Consider the following 27,295-nt stretch of genomic DNA (forward strand, 5'->3'; position numbering starts at 1 on the left):
AAAAAAAATCCATTGATACCCACCTCAAAATAAGAAATCAGAAACCATCTAGACACAGAATAAAGAAAATATATATACAAGTACCTAAAACTCACCAGTGGGCACCAGTAAGAGATCTTCACTATAGAAAAGAAATAATCCAGGTCTATAACCTTCCTTAAAATGTCACATTTACACTTTTTTTTTTACATCAACAAACATTATATGTTAATTAGTGAGGTTTGGATGTGTTGATTGGCTGAGTTTCTGCCACTGCTGCACAAAGCCAGAGTTGCTAGTTAATTCTGTTAAAATCCCACACTTTCCTTCTGCATTGTCATGCACAGCTGTCATTTCCATCTCATACATAACATGAAGAGGATGTTTTGGCCCTTTTTGTTTTCTGGTGACATGTCTAATAAATCTTTAGCTCTCTGTCTAGGTCAAGCACTCCATCACTGTGCCAAAGCAGGTGGGCCATATTCTTGGCAATGCATGCCCCTCTTCAGTCCACTGAGAAATCTGTCCTCTGTTGCCTGCGTCCTTGTCCACTTGTGTCACTTTGTGCCGGCGCTGATGCAATCTGACTGACAACAGCAGCCTGTCTGCCAGGTGCTATCTTATAATCCTGCTTTACAGGTGTCCCTTATATATAGAAAAAGACAAGCATTAGGGAAAAGAAATGACACGATCCATGATCCGCTATCGTGGAAACCAGAATAGGTCAATGTTCATCATTTTTATTTCAGCAGATTGCCAAACACCAAATGACCAAATTGTAACTTGTACATAAAGTGTCTGAGTGTTTAACCCAAACCCTGGCTGATGCACAACAGCCAAGAAGTGCATCATTACAGGCTTTAGCTTAGATATCAACAAGGCTCCTATATGACAGGATTATAATAAGAGACACACTTTACACATTTTGGGTAATGATAGGGATGTTTTAAAACAAGTCTTCATTATTTTGTATACTCTTTGAATGTCTTTGATAATTGCGGTGCCATTAAGTACATAATGGTTTTTTTTAATCTTTTCCTCCATTTGCATCAGCAGTAATTGCCAGCAATTAATGTCTTTTGGCTTTTGTCTTTTGGCGTTTGCACTAGTTGTGGGTATGTTCACATCCTTTATTCATCAAACCCCAGAAAGAAATGAGAATACTGGCAGACTGAAGAGCCGGGATCAAACAAAACAAAGCATATTTGACTTTTTAGCCATTAGAGTCACTTTTGTGAATTCTTTATGTTCTTGGTACTGTTACAGAGAGTTTGACGTTAGAGAAAAATACCGTTTAAGCTAACATTATGCACTTTACCATCAAAATATAGTCACACGATAAAGTCATATCCGTAATCACGTGAGGAAAAGAACCACACCTCATCACATTTCATAGATCACAGCTAAGCTGGATAAAGCTGAGGCGCCTCAGTCACCAGATACTAACATAGAATCCCAAAATATTACAGACAATATGTTACAAGCTAACAGCAGCATACAGTAATAGAGTGTGCACTCGTGTGTCATTTTTACAAAGGCGATGGGATAAAGCCACAAAGCACCATGACAATCAAATATACAAAACTAGTCTATACCAAGTACTGAATGTGTAGAAGAAAAATGTGTTACTTTCTTCTGGCAGATGTGTCTTTTTTGTCCTTTGAGGATATCTTGACAAATTGGAATGAGTTTCAGTGTTTGATGAATCAAATGTCACACCAGTAAATGTTACTTGTCAATTTTGTCCGCTTTTAGTTTAACGCTTTTCCATTTCTGCTTTTCGTGACCTAAATCAAGGTTATTGACGGGCAAATCATAGCACAGTTGTGCAAAGAATGATGCATTTTATGCTTAAAACACTCTTCAGCATGTTGGCAGTCTATTCAGTCAAATATGCAGCGGCTGCCAAAGAAATGCATTTATTCACATCAGATCACAGAGTTTATTTCCACCCCTTAAAAAAAAGAATGCTCCTAAGCATGAATCAGATTCTTGAAGTCACCAAATTGCCCCCATGAGGCAAGGAAGGCAAATGAGCTGATATCTCAGCAACAGATTCAGCAAGTCTGTTTTCCACACAGCAGCCAACATGTCATCCTTAGATATAATCCACTGTTGCCTGATTTCACTGTTCTTACCGTGCTGTTTGGACGCTTCTAATTAAAGAAAAATGTAGCTGCTGCAGTTGGGCAGATGCCTAAATTAAAAAGGGTCCGATCAGTTCTCCAGATAAAAATGTTGAGCGATAGTCCTCAGAGTCTACAAAAGCAGGAAACCTTCAAGCTGCAGTAGTGTTGATGTGAGAGCAAAGGCCAGCGCGAGGAGCATCACTGAGGGGTGTGAGCAGGTGATTTCAGCTGGCGAACTTCTAGCAATGGCGTTTGAGTCGTTGGACTCATCCAGTTGATGGTTCTAAGAGAAAAGATTAAGATGTAAGAATCGAAGTGGAAAGTTCATGAAAGATTTGTTGATACTGATGCATCAAAGTTCAGATATATATGTGTATATACTGTATATGTCATTCACCTCAGGTTACATTTAGCTATGTAGAGCTTTGTGGCTGTATATACTCGTATTTTGGTGACCTTCCATCAGTTTTGTTAAATTATCAACTCTCCACCATCAAGCTTGGCAGTTGGTATGAGCTGTTCACTCTGGTCTGATCTGTCCATAAGGAAATTGCTCGAGACATCTTTGGGTTTGTTCAAATGCAGCTTTGCAAACCTAAGCACTGCTGCCTCATGTCGTTTTTGTTTTTTGGGGATTTTTAGGAGAGAAAAAGCTTTCCCGCTAAACAAACCATACTTGTTCAATCTTTTTTGAATTGCACTGTTGTAAACTTTAACATTTAACATCCTAACTGAGGTCTACACAGTCTTGAGCGCTTGAGTGTTTTTTTCTTTCGCAACTCTTCTGAGCTGCAAACTCTCATCGTTTGACCTTGGGGTGAAATTTGCTGAGAGACTATAAGACACACCTGAATGCCCATGGCCATAGACTCCTGTGAATGCTTTCTTTTTCAATGCTGCATAATTATGTAGAACTAAAGAATTATTGTATTTCATATCTCCTACAAGTCCACTATTATTTGACTTCACAGAATAAAACAGTTCTTACCACACACAGAGCGGAGTCCACTGTTTGATTTGACACTAGCTTTTGAGCCTGTGAGGAAAACACGAAAAAATAGAGACATTAGCTTTCATTTATTTATTTTTTTAATGGGTTTGTAAGTATTTCAGATTACACCCAGACTTGGAGAGGTGCAAAAATGAAAATAGCAGACTGCTTTATTTTGCAATGCCCATATATTAGAGGTCTTAACTCTTGGAATAATCTTCCCCCTTGTGCAAGATGTATAGGATTCAAGTGCATGTTTGTGAAAAAGTGTGTCCCTGCTTTGTTCAAGCTCAAGGTTATGACAGTCTAATGCATTAGAAGTTTTCCCAGATGGCTCAAAACCTTTTCAGCCAAACATAAAAATACCCACATGCATTTGCACAAACACAGCTATACGCACAAACAAAAGGCAAACTCACAGATACAGATGGAGAACATAAATGATAAAGTGACTCTATAGCAGTTTGGAAACACAATAAACACCCCATGTGTTGGTTCTTAAGTAGAAAAAAATTCTATGAACCAGGATTGCGGAGAAGAATGATTAATTGCTCTATCGGAGGTCTTTTCTCCTAGAGGATGTTTTACTGGTGATAAATCATATTATCGCTATTAAAAGCCAATATGATAGATTGTCTCGCTTAAAGTATGTGATATCATCTCATTTAAAAATATAGCCCCATGGTATTTATCAGAGGAGAATAGCAGATATCTGAGTGTGTGTTGGTGGGGCCAAAAATTTCAGGAGCTAGAGCTGCTATAAGCACAATCAAGCAAAACATGCCATTTATGATGTTAAATGTCAGAATCAGCACACTAAATCGATTTCCTACTATTGCATTTGATATTTGAAATATCCATTTGCATGTCATTATCTGCCACTGCTATGAAAATTCCCTGCAGCAGTTTTTTTTTAAAGTGTCACTTAGCAGACATTATTGCAAATAAGATGGTTTAGAATTGCGTACTCATACATACAGTTCGATACCTGTTGAATTAAAATAAGTTTGAGCTATTTGAAATACTCTAAAATACAATATTAACACAAGGTCAGTTTAGTGTTCTTTTCAAGCTTTTCAAGCTTTTAATGATCTGATTGGATCGGTTTTGGTACATTTCCTTTTTAGTTTTATCTTTAATTATACCACTACAAAATTAGAAAAATATAAAAATGGTGTTCAAAAAGTGCCATAGTAGTTTGCGTAATTAAAAAAACTGTAGTGAGATGCTTTTAATTGTAGTTATAGAGCCAGTAACACAGGCCTAGAGACTAGTCAGTGATCTCCTGACAAACATCACTTGCTGTGTATTCTCTGACCAGTTGGTGAGTGGTTGTTGGTGTTGCAAGGTGATTATGGTTGAAAAGAGGTATAAGGTGTTGCACCAAAAACATCCAGCCATTGCTTTTGTAGAGCAAGATACCAACTTATCTACAAACAGTCATCAACCACTCAAGGAGCAGAAGTGAAACTGTGATGCAAATTGTAAATGGAGATTGTTCCGCTTCAAAGTAAACAGTGAGCCTTTAACTTTGAAGGTGAATCTTCTCCATTTCCGGTTTACTGTTTGGCAAGTAGTTGGCAAGTGTTTGCAGACGAATTAGTGTCTCACATGTAAATGGAATCGATCAGCTATATAGTGCTAAATCACAAGAACAGTTGCCTCAAGGCAGTTTATGTTGTATATGGAGCCCCGCAGGGGACATGGGAGAAAAAAAAATTAAGACGGACTTTTGCGAGATCTCGCAAAAACTAACTCGGGATCTCGCAAAACTTTTGCTTTTAAACTCAAGATCTCGCAAAAGTTTTGCTTTTAAACTCGAGATCTCGCAAAACAAACTCGGGATCTTCGGAGGCCGCCAGCTCGAAGCCGACCGGGAGGTCGAGGCACGACGTGCCGGGAAAGCGGTGTTCCTCCCGGCTGTAGTAGGTCTCGACCTCCTGTTAGCTTCGAGATGGTGGGTGTCAGATCTCCGAAAACGTCGGAGCACTTTTGCAAATATGTGATGTCTTGTAAACCTAGCAGATATCTGACGTTTACACAACTACATTCACGCCTCAAAATATCTTAAAAGTTTATTTTGTGACCCAGAAAGAGTAATATTACAACTAAGTAGCCATTGTTGGAATTCAACTTTTGCGAGATCCCTAATTAGTTTTGCGAGATATCGCAAAAGTTCATCATAATTTTTTTTTCTCCCATGTCCCCTGTGGGGCTCCGTAGTTGTAAGATAAAGACCCTACAATTTTACAAAGAAAACAGAAAAAACACTGACTTTCATATGACCCTATGAGCAAGCGCTTTGGCGAGAGTGGGAAGGAAAAACTCCCTTTTAACAGCAGAACCAGGCTCATGACCGATTGGGGTTAGGTGAGGGTAGGAACAAATATTCACTTGGACTGATTAGAGTGTGGCAGTCAGTGGTTGCTGTGACCTTCAAAAACACAAGAATGTGTTAATTACAACTCCATTCCACACAAATCTCTAACAAACAAACAACAAAAAATAAGTGATGACATTTTATATCTACAGTAAAAAGTCAAGTCTGGGCTGACATTGATGTAAACTCAGTTGACTGGGGTTGGTAATCAACCAGGAGGTGATTCCACTTTATCACTGAACTACGAGCTGCTACAGTTGTAACAAAGTTAACTGCGTAGCTGTAATCTCATTCTATTTCACCATTTAACATTAGGGGGGAAAACACATTTGGTTCATCCATGCGATGATACTTTGTCCCTGCTCTGCAAACACACACAGTCACATACACACTACCCCTGTGGGCCATTTCTGATGTTACAGTGGCAACCAATTAGCTTTGACATGACAGCTTAGGAAACTCTGACTCCACACTGACATCTCATCTTTCTGCCCAGGAGGGGGGATTCTGTGCATGCCATCATAAAACCATCCCTGATCCATCAAGGTGACAGAGCCAGACGTCTGACACTCAGGCAGCAGCTCTGAATAGATCTCTATCTGATGTTTAGGTCTCAATTTGGATTCAGCCGCATTCTTTTACAAGTTTGGAGAGCTTTGTGAATCCTCCAAAGGTGGAAAAGAAGCCTGGACAGTTATCTGAATATTTTCTGGAAGACCTTTAAATTATATTCATTTTCCCTGAATGGAGACCTATTACGCTCTTTTTCAGCCCTGTATTTTTATTTTTATTTATTTGGGTATTCTAGAGTAGCATGGCTGATTAAGTGAGCTCTAATGCTTCTAATTCATGAGAATGTACATATCTAGAAATTCACGTGCTTATGTGAGCTCAGTGTAAATGTTGATATGTAAAAAAAAAAATTACGATTTTTTTTTGTGCAATTTGAAGCATAATTTTTGGGGTCATGGCGATTACATTCACCCCATTTTGAAACCTATGTGTTTCATATGCGCATATCATATTGCTTGCCACTGTCTGTTCAGCTGGGATGTGTACTCCTCTATATGTGCTGCAGGCAGTGCTGTGATTACTCTAAACAATGAAGTAGAAGCCACTCTGATGGACCATTACTTTGCAGCACAGTGCCCTTTTGCTTAAGCGAGTAGCTCCTTAGAAGGCAATTAAAAATTTCCTAGTTAATGAGATCAGTGGAGGTGTACACTGATTGACATCATCCCTGTGAGTTTAATAGAATTTAATTTGTTCACTCTGTAATTTAAGATTTGTGACACTGGTAGCCTATATTGGCTTTTGGTACAGTTTAAAAACTACAGAGTCGAATAAAACTGCAAGAGGAGAAAAACCTCTTTTGTTTTTTTACAGACTGGCTTTTCTTGGGTTTTTATATATCTGTAGCAAATATTTCTTACATTTAATTTTTGAATGTTTGGTGTAGTTTTTGTACTTATGTGTTCATTATCTGGCCTTCTTGACTACAAGCCAAGGTACTCCCTTTGGGACCATCAATCACATCGAACTGAACTAAAATGAGTATCATCACAATAGTGTCTGTTTATTGGGGTTTAAGCGTCATATTTCTCTATAATTGTATTCCCAACCCCTTTAGTTTCAAAAATAGCAGCTGTGTTGATGGGGAGACAAAACATACAGGCCATACTCAAACAAAAACTTCACCTGCAGGGTCCCGCAGATGTGATATAGTGAGTTGCCATCAAGATCCAGTTTGGTCATGTCCGTCAGCGCATCCAGAGCATTATTGGTTTGTGCTTTACCCTTCCGAGTGATGCTAAGGTCTACTGTGGGCTGAATCGGGGGCTGGGGTTGCCAGACCCCAACGTCTGTACCATTCCCAAAAGCCTGGATGGCGTTACCTACAAGAAAAGAGTAAAAACGTATTGATCTTTTCTGCAAGGTTTAGTCTTAGCTGTCTGTATTTGCTTCAGAAATAAGTGCAAGTACCATGACACCAACTGTTTTAATAACGTCCAACTAAAAGCTGCTACTAATTGATACTTTCAGTAATTGAGGAGGAAAAGAAATGACGTGACCTTTCTTAAGAGCCTCTTTAAAAGCAGTGGCTGCGTGTAATATCTGTGATTTGCAAAACAGTCCAAAATTGGCTCCACAAAGGAAACACCAAAACCTTAAAGATAATTTCTATAATCTAATTTTGGCAAGATTAAGTTGACATTCATCGTAAGGTTTATTGTAAGGTTTGCAAAAGTGGCAACTGCGGTGATCACAAAGCCACCAATGGATGATTTAGAGTAACATCTCAGTCCCTTACATGGGGTTATAAAACTGTCCAGTAAGCTACAGTGAAAACCAGATGTGACAGATGGCTGTCCCTCCCTGAGCCTGGTTCTCTCTGGACTCTTGTCGGTTGTTTGTCATTAAGGTAGCAAAGCATACTCAAGCTTCGTTCAGTGAGTGTATTGATGTAGCAAATTACTGCTGCTCCTCAGGCTCACTTCAACAGTTATTTCTCTATTAGAGTGATACTGTCCAAAGTAATGTTAAATGTTAATTTACGTATATAATATCTGCATAACATAACATATTGAGTTTTATGACCAGTATTGTTGAATCACTGGAGTTAAATTCTGGCATCTCAGATCTGATACAATTTATAGCGATATTTTTAAGTCTAACACACCTGGTGAGTCTGACCCCAAGCAGAAAAGAATAATGCAAAGATGGGAGACAAGTTATTTCTGCAGGATGGGTGAATATGGGCACTTACGTAGACATCGGTTGTTGGTGAACAGCTCAACAAATTTATCACAGTCTGGCTTGCTGTTCCCACTGCCACTGCAGTCGCACCACGGCGACAGGCTAATTCCAAAGGATCGCACATAATTGGGTGTCATCACTGTACCTGCAGCATAAAACACAAGTAGACCACTGTTAGTGAATATGACTGTCATCCCATTATTCCAGTGGAAACCTTCTACCAGGACGTCTTTGGTTTATCGGGTAGGCTCGAGGCTCTGCATGCTTAAATAGAAATATTCAGGTCAGTCTGTGTGTGTAAGCAGATTCTCCACTGCAGGCAAACTTTAACCTGTTTATAAGTTTTACAGAACTTGCACTGAATTAAAAGATGCTACATTAGAGTGAAACTCTGTCTCGACATTGACACTTGGCATTGACAACTTGCTGCATCACGATTATGACACTCATTGCCTGGTAAAGTATCCTCATTATGTGGCCAATGGCTTTTTCTTTTCTTTTCAAGAGCATCCACATTATTCAAACAAGTGCTAATGTCACTGCAGGTGACACATAGCAGCTCTGAAGAGACTTGTGACAAGTGTTTTCGGGGCTGCTGATGCTTAACACCCATTGTGAGTCCACAGTTACGACTAAACTGGGGCACATTGTACTTTATGGACGAAATAGCCAAATGAAACTATTCTTGGCTATTTTTTTTCCCATCTTAATGAAACTGAATAAAATGCTGATTTGTTTAGGGATCATTGGGGTTGAGTAGGCTCATAGTTATTAGCTCCGCAAGTACATGCAGATTTTTGTGTGTGAAGGCAGAAATGAGCGGTTAAACTCGGGGGGGCCCATTAGAGGGTGTAAACTGTGTGAAGCATGATATGAATGGTGCAGATTAAAATGTCTGCCTGTTGAGTTTGCAATTGGTCACTGTTGCCCTGCGTTCAAATCTCATTACAAAAACTCAGTGGGACATCATTTTTCCTTTCTACATAATTAAACCTGCTGATGGAAAAAAATCCTGAATTAAGTACTTTTCTGCACAGTGTTTTGGCTTATGAAGTGCGATGCCTTGTACACGCTACAAATTTTTAATTTATTGACTGTGAACTTGGGTGTCTTGCGTCTTTAACCTCGTATCTTAAGCTCTGCTTTGAAAATGCATGCCAAACTTGCAGTTTGCAGGTCAGCATGCTAGCTGCAGAGAGGCAAAGAAGCGGGGCATGTAAATTATAATGCAATGGAATATATTCACATTGCTTTTTTCCCCTACTTTTAATGGGTTTCTGTTGGCTTGTACTTTAAGAAAAAGCAAATGTGTTTAAAACTGCATTTTACTTCTAATTGAGCTGACAAAAATCTGCAAATTACCGAAAACGGCGACCAAAAATCCCCCCACACCAAAGTAAATAAAGAATTTGTAAAAAAGAAAATACAAAAATAGAATGAGTTTGGTTTAATTTCTTAATGCTAGTTTGTCCTAATAGCAGCAGCAGTTTTGCTAAAATTTTAAATGTAATCCAGCTTTACAACTTGATTAACTTACCAATAAGACCTGAGTAAGAAAGCAGACAGTCAGCATAGTTCTCTCTAAGACAGCCGGATATGGAGTGAACCTCTGGCTGACAGTTGCTGATGAAGTCTGCCAGTCTTGACCTATGAACAAGAGTTAAAAGAGGTTGAAGAAGTCGCTGCTTTGCGGTTTTGACATATTTTTGAGTAACTGATCAGTAATTTCAAGTCATTTCTTCAAGGTTGTCACTTTTAAAAGCATTATATCACTTCCTGCTATGTTTGATCATTCCCTGGATTTCCCGTTCAGACCACAAGCACATGTTGTTTGATAAGTGCGAACATCAGCTTTTGTGTCAAAATGGCCTGACTGTCATGTTGATGATAGTTACTCGTGACAGTGTAGGTCTTTGGCACCCAAGACTAAAATGTGGTCTTCAGCGCAAAGAGTCCAGAGTTTTCATGCTTAAAGGTTTAGCATCAGGTCAGGAGTCAGGAGCACGGCACTCTTTTTTTTTGGTTTCTATAAATTTCCACCCCAGGGTCTGACTGTCAATTTTAATGTCCTGAGGTGTCTGAAGGAGAGCGGTTGATGCAAACTACTCTGAGAGGATAGTGGCCACTTCACACATCGGCCTAACAAGTGAAGATCCCTGAATGCCTTGGGGGTTGCATCAGGAAGGGCAAAAGTCTGCCAAATCAAATACACGGAGCAACCCGCAGCGCCGACCTCAGCCGAAAGGTGACAAATGGGAACACTTGCAACACATGACATCTACAAAGAGGGAATACATGGATGACAACGGACAAGAGGGGGAAACTAGATTATTGTTACTATTATTATTATTATTATTATTATGTTATTATAATTGTAGGATTATTTCCTTCTTAGCCACTTTATCTTCACGGCTCTTTATCTACTCACTTCCTAATTACTTTACTTTTACTGTAGATTTAAGACATTACAGCAAAACTCCACGAGTGAATAAAAACTTACCTAATTTATGCAATGTTTATAACTGACAGTACATGACAACCCAGTCTAATTTGCACATATTTTTAGCAGTTCGATTACAGACTTAAAGTGGCTGCAATTTACGATAAATTACATTTTGAATATTTAGTTTTCAATTTGTACTTTGCTCAAGATGGACAGAATGGAGGAAAAATCTTAGTGGTTAATTTATGGTCATATTTACTGCCATAGAAAAACATCATGTAAAAAAAAGTCTACCCAGTATCTCGAGGTGCCTTACCTGCATATGTAGTTGGTCTTACATGTGTTTTGAAGAGATAAACAGTTGGTTTTGTCCTTATCCTCGTAGGAGCACACTGGTACAATGGTTTGACGTCTGCGTTCTGCACATGCTGTCTGATCCCCCGTTGGACAGGAGCAAAACAGCATCCCGTAGCTGTATTTCGTGGGAACCTTGGTTTTGGAAAGGAAACGGCATTTGACATTTAATGCTTGCTTTCTCAAACATCTGTGTTCTATATAAATTTCTGCATTGTTTTGATGGCATGGCATGCATCCAGCACAGCCAAAATATTACCCACCCTTTGATCCCTTGCAAGCCGATGTGTAAACTGAATATCATAAAGCTGGGCAGAAAGTATGGTGTGGATATGCAGCTATACTGCAGCTATGTGAAAGACTGAGATAGAAATTAGACTGAAAGACACTTTAAATTTCATATGTTTTGTACTTAGCATCACAAATAACCAAAAAGAAGATTATGTGGCAACGCTTTTCTCTTCATATAGATTTTGTGTGAATGCAGTGAATAAACAATGTTGCACTGCTGCTGTGAAATGTAAATAGTTTAACTATTTTAACCGAGCTGTTCTTCTTATTTACAGCAATGCAACATTTCTATAATAGTCATTAAACATGTTTAAAATACTGACATAGGCTAGCTTCGTTGCTGCTGTTTAAGCATTCATCCTCAGTAAAATGTTGTGTTTGACGTATATGAACTACAGTATCAAGAGCTATAATCTGGCAACATAACAGCAGCCAGTAGTCAGAAAGTAATAAGCAGGATTTTAAAACTGTTTATCTTCAAAATAAACCTCCGGTGTCAAATATGGTCTGAAAAAAATCTACAGAGGAGCCTCGAAATTTGTGTCTGCAAAAGCAGAGATTTTCGAAATAGAAAATGTGTAGGAAAATGCGAGGATAATTACCTTGTCAAAGAACTGTCTTAGAGCCTTGTGGCATTTGCGCTTGTTGCAAACCTCAGAAGTGGACACCCTGCTAGTGCAGGGGTTGATGTAAGCCGAGCGATACTTCTTACACGTGTCATTCAAGTTACAGGCCTTGGCAGCATTCAGACAGTTGTTCTCCTTTGTGGAGGCAGGCTCGACTAAGAGAGAGGAAAGAGTCACGCAGTTATTTAATATTTTCTAACGTGAGACTTACTGATTTTTGTGCGCTGTTGTTTAAGCCAAGCCAATCAAAATTAACATGGTAGGTAAGTTACATGAGTGAATAGTAAGAAATCCATAAAATAAGCGTAGAAATATTTTCAAATCAGACGAAGAAAACAGGATCATCAGTGCAACTTTTATTCTTTCCCAACATTATTTTCACTTTGTCATAAAGCCCCCTTTCTTCTAAAAGTACCTGTTTTTATTAGTTTGCATCTATTTTTAAAGTAAAACTACAGTGTTATATAATTGAGAACAATAAAAAACGATTTATTATTGATTATTTTGAATGCATTTGGATCATTTACCGTTAAATTGTTTGAAACTGCAGAATATATGAGAACAACTGTTCAGATAGAGAAGTCTTTTCTAGCAATTTAGCACAAAACATTCAAGCAATTTTTTGCTTCATTTAATGCATGAGGTGCTTTATGTATTTATCATATCTCACATCTCAGGTCTCTCTGATCAGGCCTTCCATTTATACTTTTAGCAGCAGAAATCAATAGTTGGAGCATCTTGACAGTTTATCATTCCCAACTGGATAAAAGCTAAAAACCCATCTTTGAGAGTATTAAAAAAAGCAGATGTTATGTGATTTTTGTGATTGTAACCGTTTCTCATGTTCTCATGCATAGCAGATGTAACCGAGGCTGATTTTGCCTCAAAAATACAGGCACATCCTCAGGCACGGTTCACATTCCTTGGCTTAAGTTATGGAAATCAGGTCATCTCCGTTTCCATCCCTGTGTGCCTCGCCTTCCGTCACAGAAAGAAAGCATTCTGCGGCCAAAATAATGCCTCTCACTTCTCATTTGTTGTCATTAAAGTCTTTCCTGCTCCACTGCTTTCTGCACAGTAACACAGACTGTATCCTCTGCCTCGACATGGAAGAATGAATTCTGTAATTTTGCCTTTTGAGGTGGAATTGAAGCTCACTGCACTCTTTCATGCACCACAGAATGAGCTATGATTAAATCTGAATACATTCTTGAACTTTGGGTTAATCACATATTACAAAACCCATTACTTACATCTGACAAGTGACTAGAGATGTGGGCTGTGATCCTTCAGTGGCTGTTTGTAGCTTTTGGGTCGTGGGTGTTACGGGTTTACCTCCATTACTGTTAACCTGCAGGAAAATGCTGACCTAAGTTGGATTTAAAAACTGTTTTGAAAAAGTTATCACTTTTGACGACCTGGGTTCAAATGAGGTTATCTGCGTGTGCAAATTAACTGGCCGGGTTGTGTGTTAGTAAGAAGGTCATACGCTGGAGCCATATTGACATAATACCCCACAGCAGGTAAAAATGAACAACAAAAAAAGCGTTTTAGCAGTTAGGAAGCTCATTTTGAATTTATACTTTAGAGTCATTTGCGATCACAAAGAGTAATGATGTTGATATAGCAAAGTTCAACAATTACCTCACCCACATCCTCCCTCAGAGAACATTATGTCCTAAAACAGCATCACATAAAACAGTAATATGATTCTATTTCTTAACAAATTTAGTGTTGACATTAAGGCACTTTTACATTGCCACTGGGTTATACAGCATCAGTGGGATTGGGAAATTCCATTTGAATGCTCTATTGTGTACCAGTATGTATTTGCTTGTTTAGTTGACTCTCAAGTTGTATATTCTTTCTGTGTTTCTTTGTAAAATAAACACTGAATTATCAAAGTTATGAGTAACATCATGAGTCTCACACAGCCTTCTTATGTTTCTCCCCCCGAGCAAGACCACCACTGCAGTAAATGACAAACAGAGGGATCTGACCCCATGACCTCTAATGGGATGATGCAAGACATTTGAAAGACTGTCGGCCGGGTAGGCCTACATATGAAACTCAGACAAGAGGATAATTATACCAGCCTTGGGGGAGTAATGATCAGAAAGCACCTGCACCTCTCCAACAAACCTATATGTGTAATGTTGTGAGAAAGTATTTTCCCTTCCCTTCTTAGTTATTTGCATATTTTTCACACTTACATCAAACTAATTTTAGCATTAGACAAAGATAACCTGAGTAAATACAAAATTCAGATCTTAAATGATGATTCATTTATTAAGAAAAAAACTTATCCAAATCTACCCAGCCCTCTGAGAAAAAATCATTCCCTTATAAACCTAATAGAAAGAACTGCATGTAACCGTTTGTGACAACTGTCAAAAAGTCCTTCACATCGCTGTGGAGGAATTTTGGCTCACTCTTTTAGAAGAATTGAGCCACATTGGAGGGGTTTCCAGCGTAAACGTGCTGTCTGAGGTCATGCCAAATCATCCCAATTGGATTAAAGTCTGGACTGTGGACTAGGTCAGGGCTGTCCAACTCCAGGCCTCAGGGACCGGTGTCCTGCAGGTTTTAGATGTGTCCTTGATCCAACCACCTCGTCAACATGTCTTGAAGTTCTCCAGAGGCCTGGTAATGAACTAATCATTTGATTCAGGTGTGTTGGTGGTATCAGGGTGATATCTAAAGCCTTTTGTCTGTCTAATCCGCAGAAAGGAAGGAGCAAATGCTTTTTCACTGAAGTCAGCATCCAGACATATTTCTGTTTGTCCTGGTCTTCTACAGTGTTGTCTACTGTGTATACAGAGTACACTGCATATACAGTACCGAAGACAAAATACAGTAAACATAGGTCAGAAAAAACTAGGACCCCTGAATTTCAGTTCAAGGTGCCTCAAGGCAATTTACATTGTAAGGTAAGCACCCTATAATAATACAGAGAAAACCCCAATAATCATCTGATAGTTGGGATCAGCCAAGTTGTTTATTATTTATTTACTTTTTCTTGTTGACAATTATGTTGTTTATAAGTGTTACATGGCTAATGAGACACTTGAGCGTTTATTTTTTCCTCAATAAATGCTAACATTGCTATTTTATGCTAAATGTCTCTGCAGTACTACGGCGCTGAACAGTGACCCTAAAACCAAGGGGGAAGAAAAATGAGAATCCTGCATGTAGGGTTTGGGGCATCCAGGTTTCCTGGCAGGAAAATCCTCAAAGCTTTGTGCACCTCTGCCATCCGCTTTCTTTAGCATATCTTTATGGATTCAGACAAATTTCTCATTTCTATGCAGACTGCACATGGAATGAAGCACACAAAATTTTCTGGATTGATGCTACCATTAAACACATTCCATTCAGAAACAGTAGAGCTGTCCCTTCGCTGTAACCTTCCATTTCACTGAAGTGGTCCTGGATAACAATGTTCGGCAAAGAAATTGCTCGATCTGCTCCCTTTTTCCCCCTCTGAATGTAATCCAAGAACATTAATATGAACATCGTGGAATTGCACTTTTGTCTGCGTATGACATAAAAATCCTCTCCTGTCCAAAAGACACAGATTAGAGTAATACTGAGAATTCATGTGACCCTTAAGCTAACCATCAACAGCCAGCTGTGTGCCTGAAGCTCTCAAGTCAATAAGTCTTAAAAAGGTGTGGATTACTGTGAAACTCACTGAACAGGTTTAGTTAAAAATACTATGGGGCGATCGTGGCTCAAGAGTTGGGAGTTCGCCTTGTAATCGGAAGGTTGCCGGTTCGAGCCCCGGCTTGGACAGTCTCGGTCGCTGTGTCCTTGGGCAAGACACTTCACCCGTTGCCTACTGGTGGTGGTCAGAGGGCCCGGTGGCGCCAGTGTCCGGCAACCTCGTCTCTGTCAGCGCGCCCCAGGGTGGCTGTGGCTACAATGTAGCTTGCCATCACCAGTGTGTGAATGTGTGGATAATTGGATATGTAAAGCGCTTTGGGGTGCTTAGGGACTAGTAAAGCGCTGTACAAATACAGGCCATTTACCATTTATGACATTCCCCATAGAGTGCAGCAGGATTTCTAATCTTGTCATGTTTTAACATAATACTTTTTTAGCCATCTGCCAAGTGCATTTATGAATTTATGAAAGATTGCTGTTTAATTGAAAAATGAATTTTAACTACCATAATGGTTCCTTGGCTATTGTTATAGCTGCTTGTCTGTTATAACTGATTTTCTGAGAGGTTTGGTTAATCATAGATTCTCTTATAAATCTTTTAATACTTTTCAGGACTCTTTATTTATTTATTTGACTCTCGTTTAATGAGATATCTTATTTTATGAGTAAAATAAGGCCAGTAGTGTTAAATGTCTTCAGGCTGTATAACAGTCTGGCACAATGCCTGATTCGACTCTCTCTTCGCTTTACTCAAAATTCACAAAGTCACCTAAACTTAAAAACAAGAACTTTGCCATCTAGATAATGATTCAAATTAATATCGTTCATAGCGTATCAGTGATTCACTTCATTTATTATAACCCGTCTCTCTATTCAGTTTCGTCTTTGTAATTTAAGAAAGCCCTGAATTGGTCAGAGCCTCTCCGTCATGGCATCTGGCCTTCTGTCAGGTTTCCTGCCAGCATCACTAAATCCACACCAGTGTCTTAATACTTGACCAGACCCAAGACCAATTTATTAAATGCACCAATGCAATTAGCAAAATCCCCTTTAGTTTTTACCGCAGCCATTATTCCTTTCCTCCATTTAATCCTCTAGTAGCTCATTTATCGTGCATTGATTTAAAGAGTAAGCTTAAGTAGCTGCAGAAATGTTATGCTGAGAATGAAATTCCCTACAGAGTCCCCGATGATTATGATTGCCTGCGGACATTACTCACATGATCAAATTTTCCTGTAATAATAACGCATGTGCCCAGTGACAAACATGTTACTATGGAAGCTGAACTACCCTTTTAAATTTCAGGTTGTTGGGAGCATTTTCTTTTACCAGAAATCTTCTACTTAAAGTAGAGTATTTTTGATTGGACTTGGTGCGCTATCAGTGCAGGATATTGCAGAAAGAAAGGCTGAGCTCTGAGCTCTGATTGCTGTGAGTCAGATATGATACCCAGGTGCACCTCTGCTTTGTGCTTTTGTTCTATTTTGTTGTTTTGTTGTTTGCCAGTTAAAAATGGTAATTTTCTTTCTGTTTTTGCTCTCACTTTACAGGGTTTTTGTTTTGTGTGTTACTCAAAGAGATGTACAAAAAGGCCTGGCCAGAGCAACAACTATTTTTTTTTTGATGGTTAGGTTTATCTGTAAAATTACAGTGAACTGTGTGGACAAATGTTACAGAACAACATTGTTTTTAAAGCGTTTTTTGTGCATACTTTGTACTTTCCTTGTACATACTGTCATGGAAAAAAAGTAGTCTTTCAGTCCTAAGTTTTTACTTATCAAAACATTATCATTGTTAGAAATCCAGTCTTTACCAGACAAGTTTAGACTGGTACCATTTTATCAGTACTGAGTCTTAAAATTAAATGTAATTATTCATTTTAGAACAATTTAGTCAAAATGGAGCAGTGGGTGAAAAACTAAGTGCAGTAAGTACAGCATTAAATCTTATTACGTAGAAATTAAGCAGTTAGGTAGTAACGAGGTGCAGCTAATTAAATGCACTTGATTAACTGATCATCAGCAAGAAGGAACGCCTCTATAAAAGCACATGTTTGGGCAGTTTGCAGGTCTGGAGCATTTAGGTGTGTGCTAACCCAATGCCATGGAGGAAATACATCAGCAATGATCTTAGAGAAGCGATTGTTGCAGCCCTTCAGTCTGGGAAGGGTTTTAAGGAAATTTCCAAATAATTTGAAGTCCAAGATTCTACAGTGAGAAAAACAGAAAGGCAGTTCTCAGCAAATTCACTCCAAGGTCAGACCATTCAATGCTCAGGAAATCTTCCAAAACACACAAACAACCAAAGGCTACATCTCAGAAAAACAAATGATTAGCAAGTTAAAGGTTAATCTTCTTCTGTATAATTTTTAAAAAGCAAAGCTTAAGCTTAGGTTTGGAAAACTTTATCTGGACCAACAACAATACTTCTGGAACAATGTCCTTTGAAGGGATGAGACCAAAGTCAAGATATTTGGCCATAAAACACAGGAACACGTTTGGCAAAAGACAAATGGCATATCAGCACAAATGCCTGAAAATGTTAAGCACAATGTTGGAGGGGTGAATATTTGGGCCTTTCTTGAGGCCACAGGACCTGCACTCCTGGATTTGACCTGAATATTTTTGTTAAATAGAAATCAGTAAATCAATAGAAAGTGTAATATGTCATGCTCTTTTGCTCATCTAACATTATATTTACTTAATTTTAAAACGTGCTAAGAACCACATGAGTTTTCTAATCATATGCTTAGCTCTGAAATTGATTATTTCTTTTTATTGTGTAATTCACCTTTTTACCATGAAGAAAGAAGTCTACAGTGACAGCTGTTATCACAATGATTAGGTCAGACACAGAATAACAAGCAGTGGTTGGGATGGGTTGCACAAGGGCTTGCAGCAAAAATGTGCAAATTAAAAAAACCTAAATAGCACCATTACTGCAAATTTTTCCAATTACATGCATCAAAAGGTATCGCACTGAGATCAACTGATCTGTGCAAATTTCTCATATCTGAAAAGATAATGTAACGTAAAACAATTATTAGATTAAAGGAATAGAAGTTAATTAAATTTTTGCCCGTTACCGTAATCACTGCAGTTCTTCAGAGTTTAACTGCATGTATGAATGCCTAGAGTGTTTTTTTTTCTGTGAAGGAGTAATGCACACATTCGTGACAACATGTATGCGTACATATTCCTGTGTGTGGGCGTAGGGTGTGGTAAACTCACATAAAATAACAGCACGCTTGTCAGAAAACACTATCATGTGTCACCTACAACCTACAGTACTTTATTTTTTCATCTCAAAGCTATCATTAGCAATTGTCTGCATCACTTATGGTTGCATATCCACTCTGCCTGCTGCGCACAACTTATCACGGTAAGCCATAAAGTACACTCATCATGTTGAGGAATTTCTGCTTTTCAGGCCATTTTACTTCTTCCGGTAACATTCATATGTGTCAGAGTGGCAAGACATGTTGGAATTGGGTTAGTAAGTTTGTAAATGACAGCCTGTGAACTTGCATTTTTGTGTATTTTGTAGTTTCCATACCTATTGATAGTATCAATCATGCCAAGAATGTCATTGACCAAATAGTTTTGCTTTGCATGAATTAGGGATAATTAGCAATAATTCACAGTTACAGCAATTAGGCTGTTTTTCGTAAAACTGTTTTTCAGTTTTACGAAGCATGTCCAGCAAACACAACTATTTAGCTGTCTTTCACAGTAAACTAACAAATGCATGTATTTAATAATACGAAAGTAATGCCGTATATCTCCAGTTCAGTGACATCCATGCTGGAGGTGTTTATTCAACATCTTCATTGGATTTTAGTCTACAGATATTGGTGGATTTGTGCAGTCTTCATATTTAGATGTAGTAGCATATAACTAAAACCTCTTATATTTTAAATTGTGTGCTTACTATGCAATAAAGTTTTGTTGGTTTTACTTCATGGCACCGAATATCTGATATTTGCTGTGTAATTACTCAACATATAAGTGAATTTCCGACCTCATAATTGAATTCAGTTGGAATAAACTGAGCTTTTTGCGGTTTCAGAGGGGGCAGAAAAAAACAAAGGGGAGAGGAAGTGCCATCCAGTGATTTGCTGATACAGCTAAAAGCAGGTTTGTGCAGAAAGAGTCAGCAAATTTAAAGTGTTTCTTCTGCTGATAGCCACACTGATGTTCAGCTGGAGAAGTTTGCTCACATATGGATAGTTCACAGGAACACTGAGGCCAGCAGCAAAGGACAAATACTACTGAGGATTAATCTGTTGCTTCAGGCATCTAGACCCACTGAATTATTCTTGAGATTCCTGCAATGGAAAATCATCATGGCAAGCTTCATCTCTTTTTCAGTGGCTATATCCTCAGCGGGACTACTGATGAGATCTGCGGATGGACTGGGAGGAGGGGGTAAAGATACTGGGATCAGCTCTAGGGCCAGTAACTAGTAGGGAGACTTTCTTAAAGAAAATAACTGCTTCTGTGTTAAATTTGAGGATCTGGCTTGAGGAGGTTTTGGAAACTTCTGCAAGATATCAATTAAGGATGGGGTGAAGAACATTTGTTCAGATTTGTAGTGGTTATAAAGTAGCTTCATATGAACATGAGCGGCTGGAATTTAATTGAGTACAAAAAGCATGCGTAAGACTGCACTGACACAATCCAATCTCAAATTTCAAAGAAGCAATACATGCAAACATGAATTTTAAGAGGAAGCATTTTATTAAAAATGAAAATGTATTTGCTTAATTTATTGCTCAATATTATGTACACTATGTGCTACTGAAAAGAGCCTCTTGGAATGGATTCGGCACTCATACCACCGCTGCCAGCCTTGAATGCCCTGAAGTACCCTCGTAGATTGTAATAGACATAAATGCAGTGTGTTAAGGGCAGTGCTGTAGCCCCACAGTTCCCTTTGTCTGCACACCAGTATCTGTAAAAAGCACTCTCACTGATTGATCTTCATCATTGATTTATAAATGACGCAGCATTTCATTTCAGTAGCTCCTTGCGGGTATATTCTACCAGTTAGTGGCCTCGATGTCACGCCTTTCGGATTGAATCGATAATGTTATTAGTATGACATAAGAAAATCTTTTCACTGGTGCCATAATGACGTAACAAAGGCAGTACTCAAAAATCAAAAGAGGTAGAGTAATTGTCTTGACTTTGCGTTATGAATGCCCTCTGTGTTATTCGTTCATTTGATATTCTACACGCCCGTCTCAACAAACACTGGATTAATTGCAATGACGTCTTCAGAAACAGTTCTCCGGGCTTCCTGAAGGACATCCCAAAGCTTTTCTGCCTTTTGTTCTGTTCTCTTTCAACATGATCTCACACTGCTTCAATAACGGTGACAACAGGTCTCTGGGGAGGCCAATCCATGACAGACAGTGCTCCTTTGTGTACTACATTGTAGTACACAGCTGAGATGTAACCCCAAACCATGACAGAGCCTCCACCATGTTTACAATTGGCTGTAGACACTCAACGTTGTATCTCCCTGTATGTATTGATAACAATAATTCAATAAGACCTGTTGTTACTGACCTTGAATCAAGTTCTTGCGTAATCTGGCAAATCTGTTTTTCTTCCTTCTTAGGCCTGCTGCATCTTTTTTATCTTTACCTACTTTTCTCTTAATTTTTCAGGATACCATGCACACCATGCCAAGATATAACAAGTCTTCATCTAATGGCTGTTTAGAAATCACCTTGTTAGGGTAAACATCAAATAGTTTACCATAAAAAGTGTTTGCAAAGTCATCAAAAATATATATATATATCACTACTTCTAACTAGTCTGGGAACAATCCTTTAAGGACTGACTGATCCACTGGTGTTTTTTATGATTTCACTGCTGACTAAAGGAAAAGGATGGCAGCAGAGGCTTCTGGGAGAAGCTTTTCCTTTGTATGTTTGTGCCCAATCACTTTAAATCCCCAAACTCTGGGATTTATTCAATTTTATTGATTTTTTATTAGTAAAAGCTAAATTTCTTTCAGTCTTCTTCTTATACTGTTGTTAAAAAAATCCATGATGAGACATGGCATTTACTGGAGACGCCTGTACTTTACTTCTAGTTAAATGTCCTGAAGCACAGAGCAGAAAAAAGTGTTACTGTTCAAATATTTATTATCTGGGTGATATAGCAGTCAGAATGGGGAGTATTATGCCTTAACAGTAGACTCCAGGGGGTACAGTACCTATCATTGGATTTTGGCTCGCATGTGCATCATTTTACCCTTTTGATTGCCCGAGGCCTGGCTTAGTTGCAGGCAGGAATGAGGTCACTTATGGCAAATGGATTCCTGATATCTAGACTACTCAATGATTTATTTATTTATTTGTAAAAGCTATAGCTGCTTACGTTATAATGGCTCCTCAGAGCCATCGCTGCTTCCTGATTTGTTTTGCTCACACTGCCTAGGTAATCTAAATTATTACTTAAAATAATGTTTTAATATTGACGAGTAAGCTTTGAATTTCTTTTTTTTTAAAGTATATCTTGATGAAGGTTTTTCCCATGTATTCAAAAGGGTTCCTTGGAATTTTTGGGAGGTCGTGGAACTTGCACATGGTTTTGCAGGACTATTTCAAGCTGATTTTGTTTTATTTCTTGGCCTTTTAATAAATCCGACTTGGTTTAACTGGTTATTGTGGACGCTTTGTCACTTTTGCAATTCCTCCCAGCCTCTCATTGCCATACCTGCAGGTATCTCTTTAGTATCTTGCCATAATTCCAGCGCAGGTGAGAAATGTCAATTAAAGTAATGTTTCCTTTTTCTCACTGTTGAAATACATTTGTGCCCTCGTCTCTGAAGCAGCACCACTGTTATATACCAAGTGGATTCAATCATAGGAAGAGCGAGAGACATGGAGAGAGAAAGAATCAAATGACCACTTTTTTCTTTTTTTGCAATGAAATGGTAGCTGGCCAATGCAATAGACACCCTCCTCCTGCCAGAAGCCCAATATTGAGGCATGCCAAAGAGTTCTGCACTTGACACACACACACACACACACACACACACACACACACACACACACACACACACGTGTTCTATCAGTGCCATTGAATGCACACAGATGGTTAATTGTCTCACTGTGAATGTGTTTATGGGATCTCTGCAGATCTAATTTTGGGCCTGCCTAGGTGTACACTCCCTGGTCCACCTGCACTCTTTTGACATTTGAGGACACATATGGCATTTACCTTTACAACACGCAAATGCTTCCTGTTTTTTCTTTCTCTCGCTTTTCAAACCAGGCATTCAGCGCTCGCGGTCTCCAGCAGCTCAGACAAAACCTCCTCTACGCTAAAAGGATGATTAATTCAAAACTAGCAGATAACCGCTACTCCCCGCGTTATACTGTGACAGTGGAATAACATGCAGACCCCTCATTATTGCTTTGAGGGTGAAATACACTAAATTACTCTGCTTTGTGTATGGTGGGTCACAGTGGCAGATAAAAGCTTTTGTGATGGATAATAGGCGTTGAAAGCTGCAGCCTGAAACCAGACAGCAATAGCAAAAAGTGGTTGTCAAATAGTGACAGATTTGTGGCAGCGATGCGGTGACTTAAGCTGGGTTTAAAGAACAACTGAGAAATAATGGCCGTGACTTAACACTGCACAGCGTCCAAAGTGAAACCTCAGGAATGCAAAAACAGGTTCTTACCAGCTATGATGGGAGCCAGGCGGAAGATATCCGAGAGGCGGCTATTCACTGGTTCATATGGAGAGTATTCCAGCAAATCGTTACCTGCATGGCAAAAAGCAAACGTGTGTGTTTGTGTGTAAATGCTGTCTTCTCTAACAGCATAATATCAGATGCATAAATTTGGATTTATTATGATCAAATGGGATTAATCCCAGTTTGATGCAGTGTGAGAACAAGGTTTATCTTGGCGTGTGTCTCACTGTGATATTACAGATACAAAAAATGTTCCCTTCTTGAAGTCATAAACAGATATGTAGACTGATAAACTTTGATGATGATGAGTTCAGACATAACCTCAAGTCAAGTAGCTCACCCAGGTACAGGTCTGAGGTACAGATTTGTCTCTACTCTGCAGGTTCTTGACATTTGTGATAAACTTATAAAAACTGAAGTATTATTGCAGTATATAACCTTGCAAATTTGTTCCACCTTTACCAACGCATGAGTGGTAACTGTCCAGCAGTATGTAATATCATAGAACAACAGGAGGCGTTCAGCCTACTTTGTAATCACTATACTTTAAATACTTTATATTTCTGTGCCTTTAAGTATAAATCTACATGAGTACATTTATAAGTTCAGGACTAACATGTAGTGATGCTTTTACTTGAGTAATCTTTATTAATGCTCAGTCCTCTACTATAAATGCACATGAATTACCCTGTAAACTCTGATATATGCTCCAAAATATCCGCAAACAGTTCTTCTCCTTTTTCATGCCTCTTCGGCATCGACAGTTGTAAAGGGGGCTTTGCTTCATGGCATCTATAGCGCTGCGGCACTCGCCCTGCGCCTCGGCACCGTGGACCGCGCTGAAGTTGCTCTCCCTCCCCGCCACACACTGCCTCATTGTCCGGTACTTGGTGCTGCAGGAGTACTCCTTTAGACATTGTTCACTGGCCTTTACGCAGTCCAGTCGGACGGCTCGGGATGCCGAGCCGCTGTCACCCTTCAGGGTGAACACAGAATCTGGGAGTAAGAAACAAGAGTGAGTGAGAATGATTTGTGTAGTCCGTGTAAACTACTTTACTGACACTGCATTACGCACAGTTTAGACATCTGTCAGCACACACTGCTTAATTGGAGAGCACTTTTGTTGTTGTGGTGCTGTTTCCTAACGCACATAGGCTACACATTACTGCTGACACGCAAATATGCAGCGAGCACCAGAAAAGCTATGAACCCCGGAGGCTCACAACCGTGTCCCAGCAAGCAGAACAAATCAGTTCAATGAACTTCTCCTTTGCCGCTTGGCGAAGGACGCTCCTTGTTCACCACCACCCTTCTGTTGCTTGAATTTATTCATATGAACTGCAAAGGAGCACGCGCCGTTTCAAAACGCATGTTTATGTATAAATTATAGGAATTCAACAGATGAATGTGGCACTTACCCAGAAAGGACAGTGTAATGACAAAAGTTGTTAAAATCATTGCGCTTTAGAAAATGTTCTTTTTTAACGAGGTGTTTCCGAGATTAAAAGAAAATGACACGAGAACTTGTCAAACTGATCCACTTGTCCTCTGGTTGCACATTGTGCGAGAGAAAAAGACGAAGCATCCTGTAGCAGAGCGTTCTCACTCCCGAGAATCCCAGCTCTCCACCGGAGTCCGGCGGCTAAAACCAAACCGTGCGAACCTGCCGGACTTTAGGACGACACAAAAAGCGAGTGAGACGCAAGGAAGCGCGCTGATGGGCCATCTCCACTTCACCCTGCTCGCGTCAACTCCTGTTTGTCTGCGGGGGTCCTTAGTCCGACGCAGTCCTGCAGGTTGGAGGAGGAAAACTTTGCAAACAGAACCTCTGGAAATCACATTACAAAACCCTAAAAGCAATCAGTCCAATTTGAAAAATGGATTATTTTATCTTGAGCAGTCCATCACTACCTGGAATGAAAGTGTTTGTTTTTTAATTTATTTATTATTTTACATCCAGTTAAACGAAAAAAAAGGGGAAGAATACTCCGTTTAGATGAAAGGACTTTAAAGCGTAAAACCTAAAATAACGCGGTTTGATCTGGACTGTCCTCCACTCTAATGGAAAAAAACGCAGAAGCTGGAGATGCAGCGTGCGAGGGCGTGACGTCATGCAGCTGCGCGCCCAATAACCTTAATAAAGCCATTAAGAGCCTCCATTTACATCAAGCTGTTAAGGCAGTCGCAACAAATGGTTTGCCAGCGGCGAGCAGGTTACACGTGTAAAAGACGTGTAAGAGCGATTCCAGCTGAATGGAGCTCACTTATTAACCTCGAGGAAGATCAACATTTATAATAGCTTATTACGTATTTATGTAACCCGCAGGCCACCAAAACCGTGACACCAAAACCGAATAGGTTTGACATAAATCTCTAAAATTGAAATAAAAACGGCTAAATTGTGACGATTTTTAAGCGTCTGGATCTCAATGAAGGAAGTCTTCATTGCCACCCTGCCTCAGTTCTTCAGTATGTTTAGAAACCCCACGTTTATGCTCTTCGGTTTTGAGGGAGTGAGGAGTCTTATTCTTTTACTCTTAAGAGCAAAGTTTCAAAGTATTTCAATCCCTCAACTTAAACAGCACCAAGGGTGGAAGTGGAATTAAGCAGAAAAAAGAAAAGAAAATCACATTGCTTCTTTATCTGAAATTGCCGTTACTGTATAAATCGTGATAACTGCTGACAAAACTTTTTCTATCAAAGTTTGCTTTTGTGCACTGAAAAATCCCCCCAATCATATTTCGAGAATGAGTAAAAAATAACATGGTTGTGCTCAAGAGTTTACTTGGCAGAACACTCGGGGATCTTGCAGATTTTTTTTCTCCCAAAAATTCTGCCCCTAAAATGGCAGTTATATTAAACACTGAATTAAAATGTTATGTAGGAAATATGGTGTGTATAGGACATCTGAAATCGTACCATGCTTAAAGGCGTTTCTACAGAAAATCAAAGAAGAACTCATCTTGGAACTAGGCAGCCTTGCCTGAAGTATGCCCACCTCTGCTATCATCAGAAGAAATACAACATTAACCCTAAAGGGGTGGAAAAAAATCCTAAGAGTCTGAGTTTACAGAGCAAATGCCATACAAGTGCGGGTGTAATCTACAAGCTGCACTGATCAAAAGGCAAGATGCATCAAGCTCTGGGTGGCTTATCACCTCAGGTCAGCATTTTCCCAGTGAAAGTCATATACTGATAGCTTAAAAATATTTGTATAACAAGTCATTCATTTATCAAAAATCACTTGGAGTCCAGAACACCCTTCATTTAGTTTTTACCCGCTTTATTCTCTTTAATTTACATTAGGTCGATCTGCTGCTCCTGATTAAAATAAATGTGTAAATTGTGTTCACATTAGCTAAAGAATAAGAAGAGAAGTGCAGTTATGCCATCTTCACAGGATTATTTATCTAGTAGAAAATGCAGAACAGCAAAGAGACATTTCACTGCCTCTTAGAGAGCCGTGAGTTTTGATATTTCACAGTAACTTTTGTTTTCTTGCAACATGTTTTTCATCCCTTCTGATCAATAAAAACAAGACACTGCCAGCTTGGAATAACACTTTAAAGAAGAAATGATCTGACACTTATCACTCATTTAAAAAAAAGGTGTCTACAGCATAAACATTTTTTCCCCTTTGGACATATGATGCTGCTAATGTTTGCATGGTTTGTAATGAAGGCCAGCCAGTCACTCCTGAAATAAGGAATGCTCTGTTACAGTAGCAATCACTCCATGCATCTACTGTAATTGTTTTGTAATGCGAAAGCAGAAAAAGTAAATAACAAGAGCACGCATGTGAAGGCAAACACTTTGATGAATTTTCTTGCAAGCTCATAGTCAATCAGTCAACTGGTGCTACACAGATTGAGCCAGGGTGTCTGAAAAAGCATTACTATACTTCAAATGCAAATTCCAACAAAGTTTGGATGCTGTGGAAAAATGTGTAAAGGCAATGAT

The 27,295-nt window shown here is 39.1% G+C and overlaps 1 protein-coding gene across 1 annotated transcript; it reads right to left on the reverse strand.

The window, feature by feature from the left end:
- Positions 1-682: 682 nt before the first annotated feature.
- On the reverse strand, positions 683-25,385 carry gfra1b (gdnf family receptor alpha 1b). The gene is made up of 10 exons (XM_026163090.2): positions 24,754-25,385; positions 24,023-24,331; positions 23,321-23,404; positions 11,927-12,105; positions 10,996-11,168; positions 9,774-9,883; positions 8,247-8,381; positions 7,178-7,374; positions 3,097-3,144; positions 683-2,391 (listed from the first exon to the last, which is right to left on the reverse strand). The coding sequence occupies exons 1-10, from the start codon at positions 24,791-24,793 to the stop codon at positions 2,239-2,241; spliced, it is 1,428 nt and encodes a 475-aa protein (XP_026018875.1). The 5' UTR covers positions 24,794-25,385; the 3' UTR covers positions 683-2,238.
- Between the last annotated feature and the right edge of the window lie 1,910 nt (positions 25,386-27,295).

Source organism: Astatotilapia calliptera, chromosome 8 (assembly GCF_964374335.1).
Source record: "Astatotilapia calliptera chromosome 8, fAstCal68.1, whole genome shotgun sequence".
Taxonomy (NCBI): Eukaryota; Metazoa; Chordata; class Actinopteri; order Cichliformes; family Cichlidae; genus Astatotilapia; species Astatotilapia calliptera.

Excerpts from the sequence above, each read along its gene's own strand:
- gfra1b (XM_026163090.2), bottom strand. The coding sequence starts at position 24,793 with ATGATTTTAACAACTTTTGTCATTACACTGTCCTTTCTGG. Across the intron at positions 9,884-10,995 it reads AAGACCAACTACATATGCAG|GTCAAGACTGGCAGACTTCA; the intron begins GTAAGGCACCTC and ends TCTTGTTCATAG. Across the intron at positions 7,375-8,246 it reads CACCAACAACCGATGTCTAC|GTAACGCCATCCAGGCTTTT; the intron begins GTAAGTGCCCAT and ends CTTTTCTTGTAG.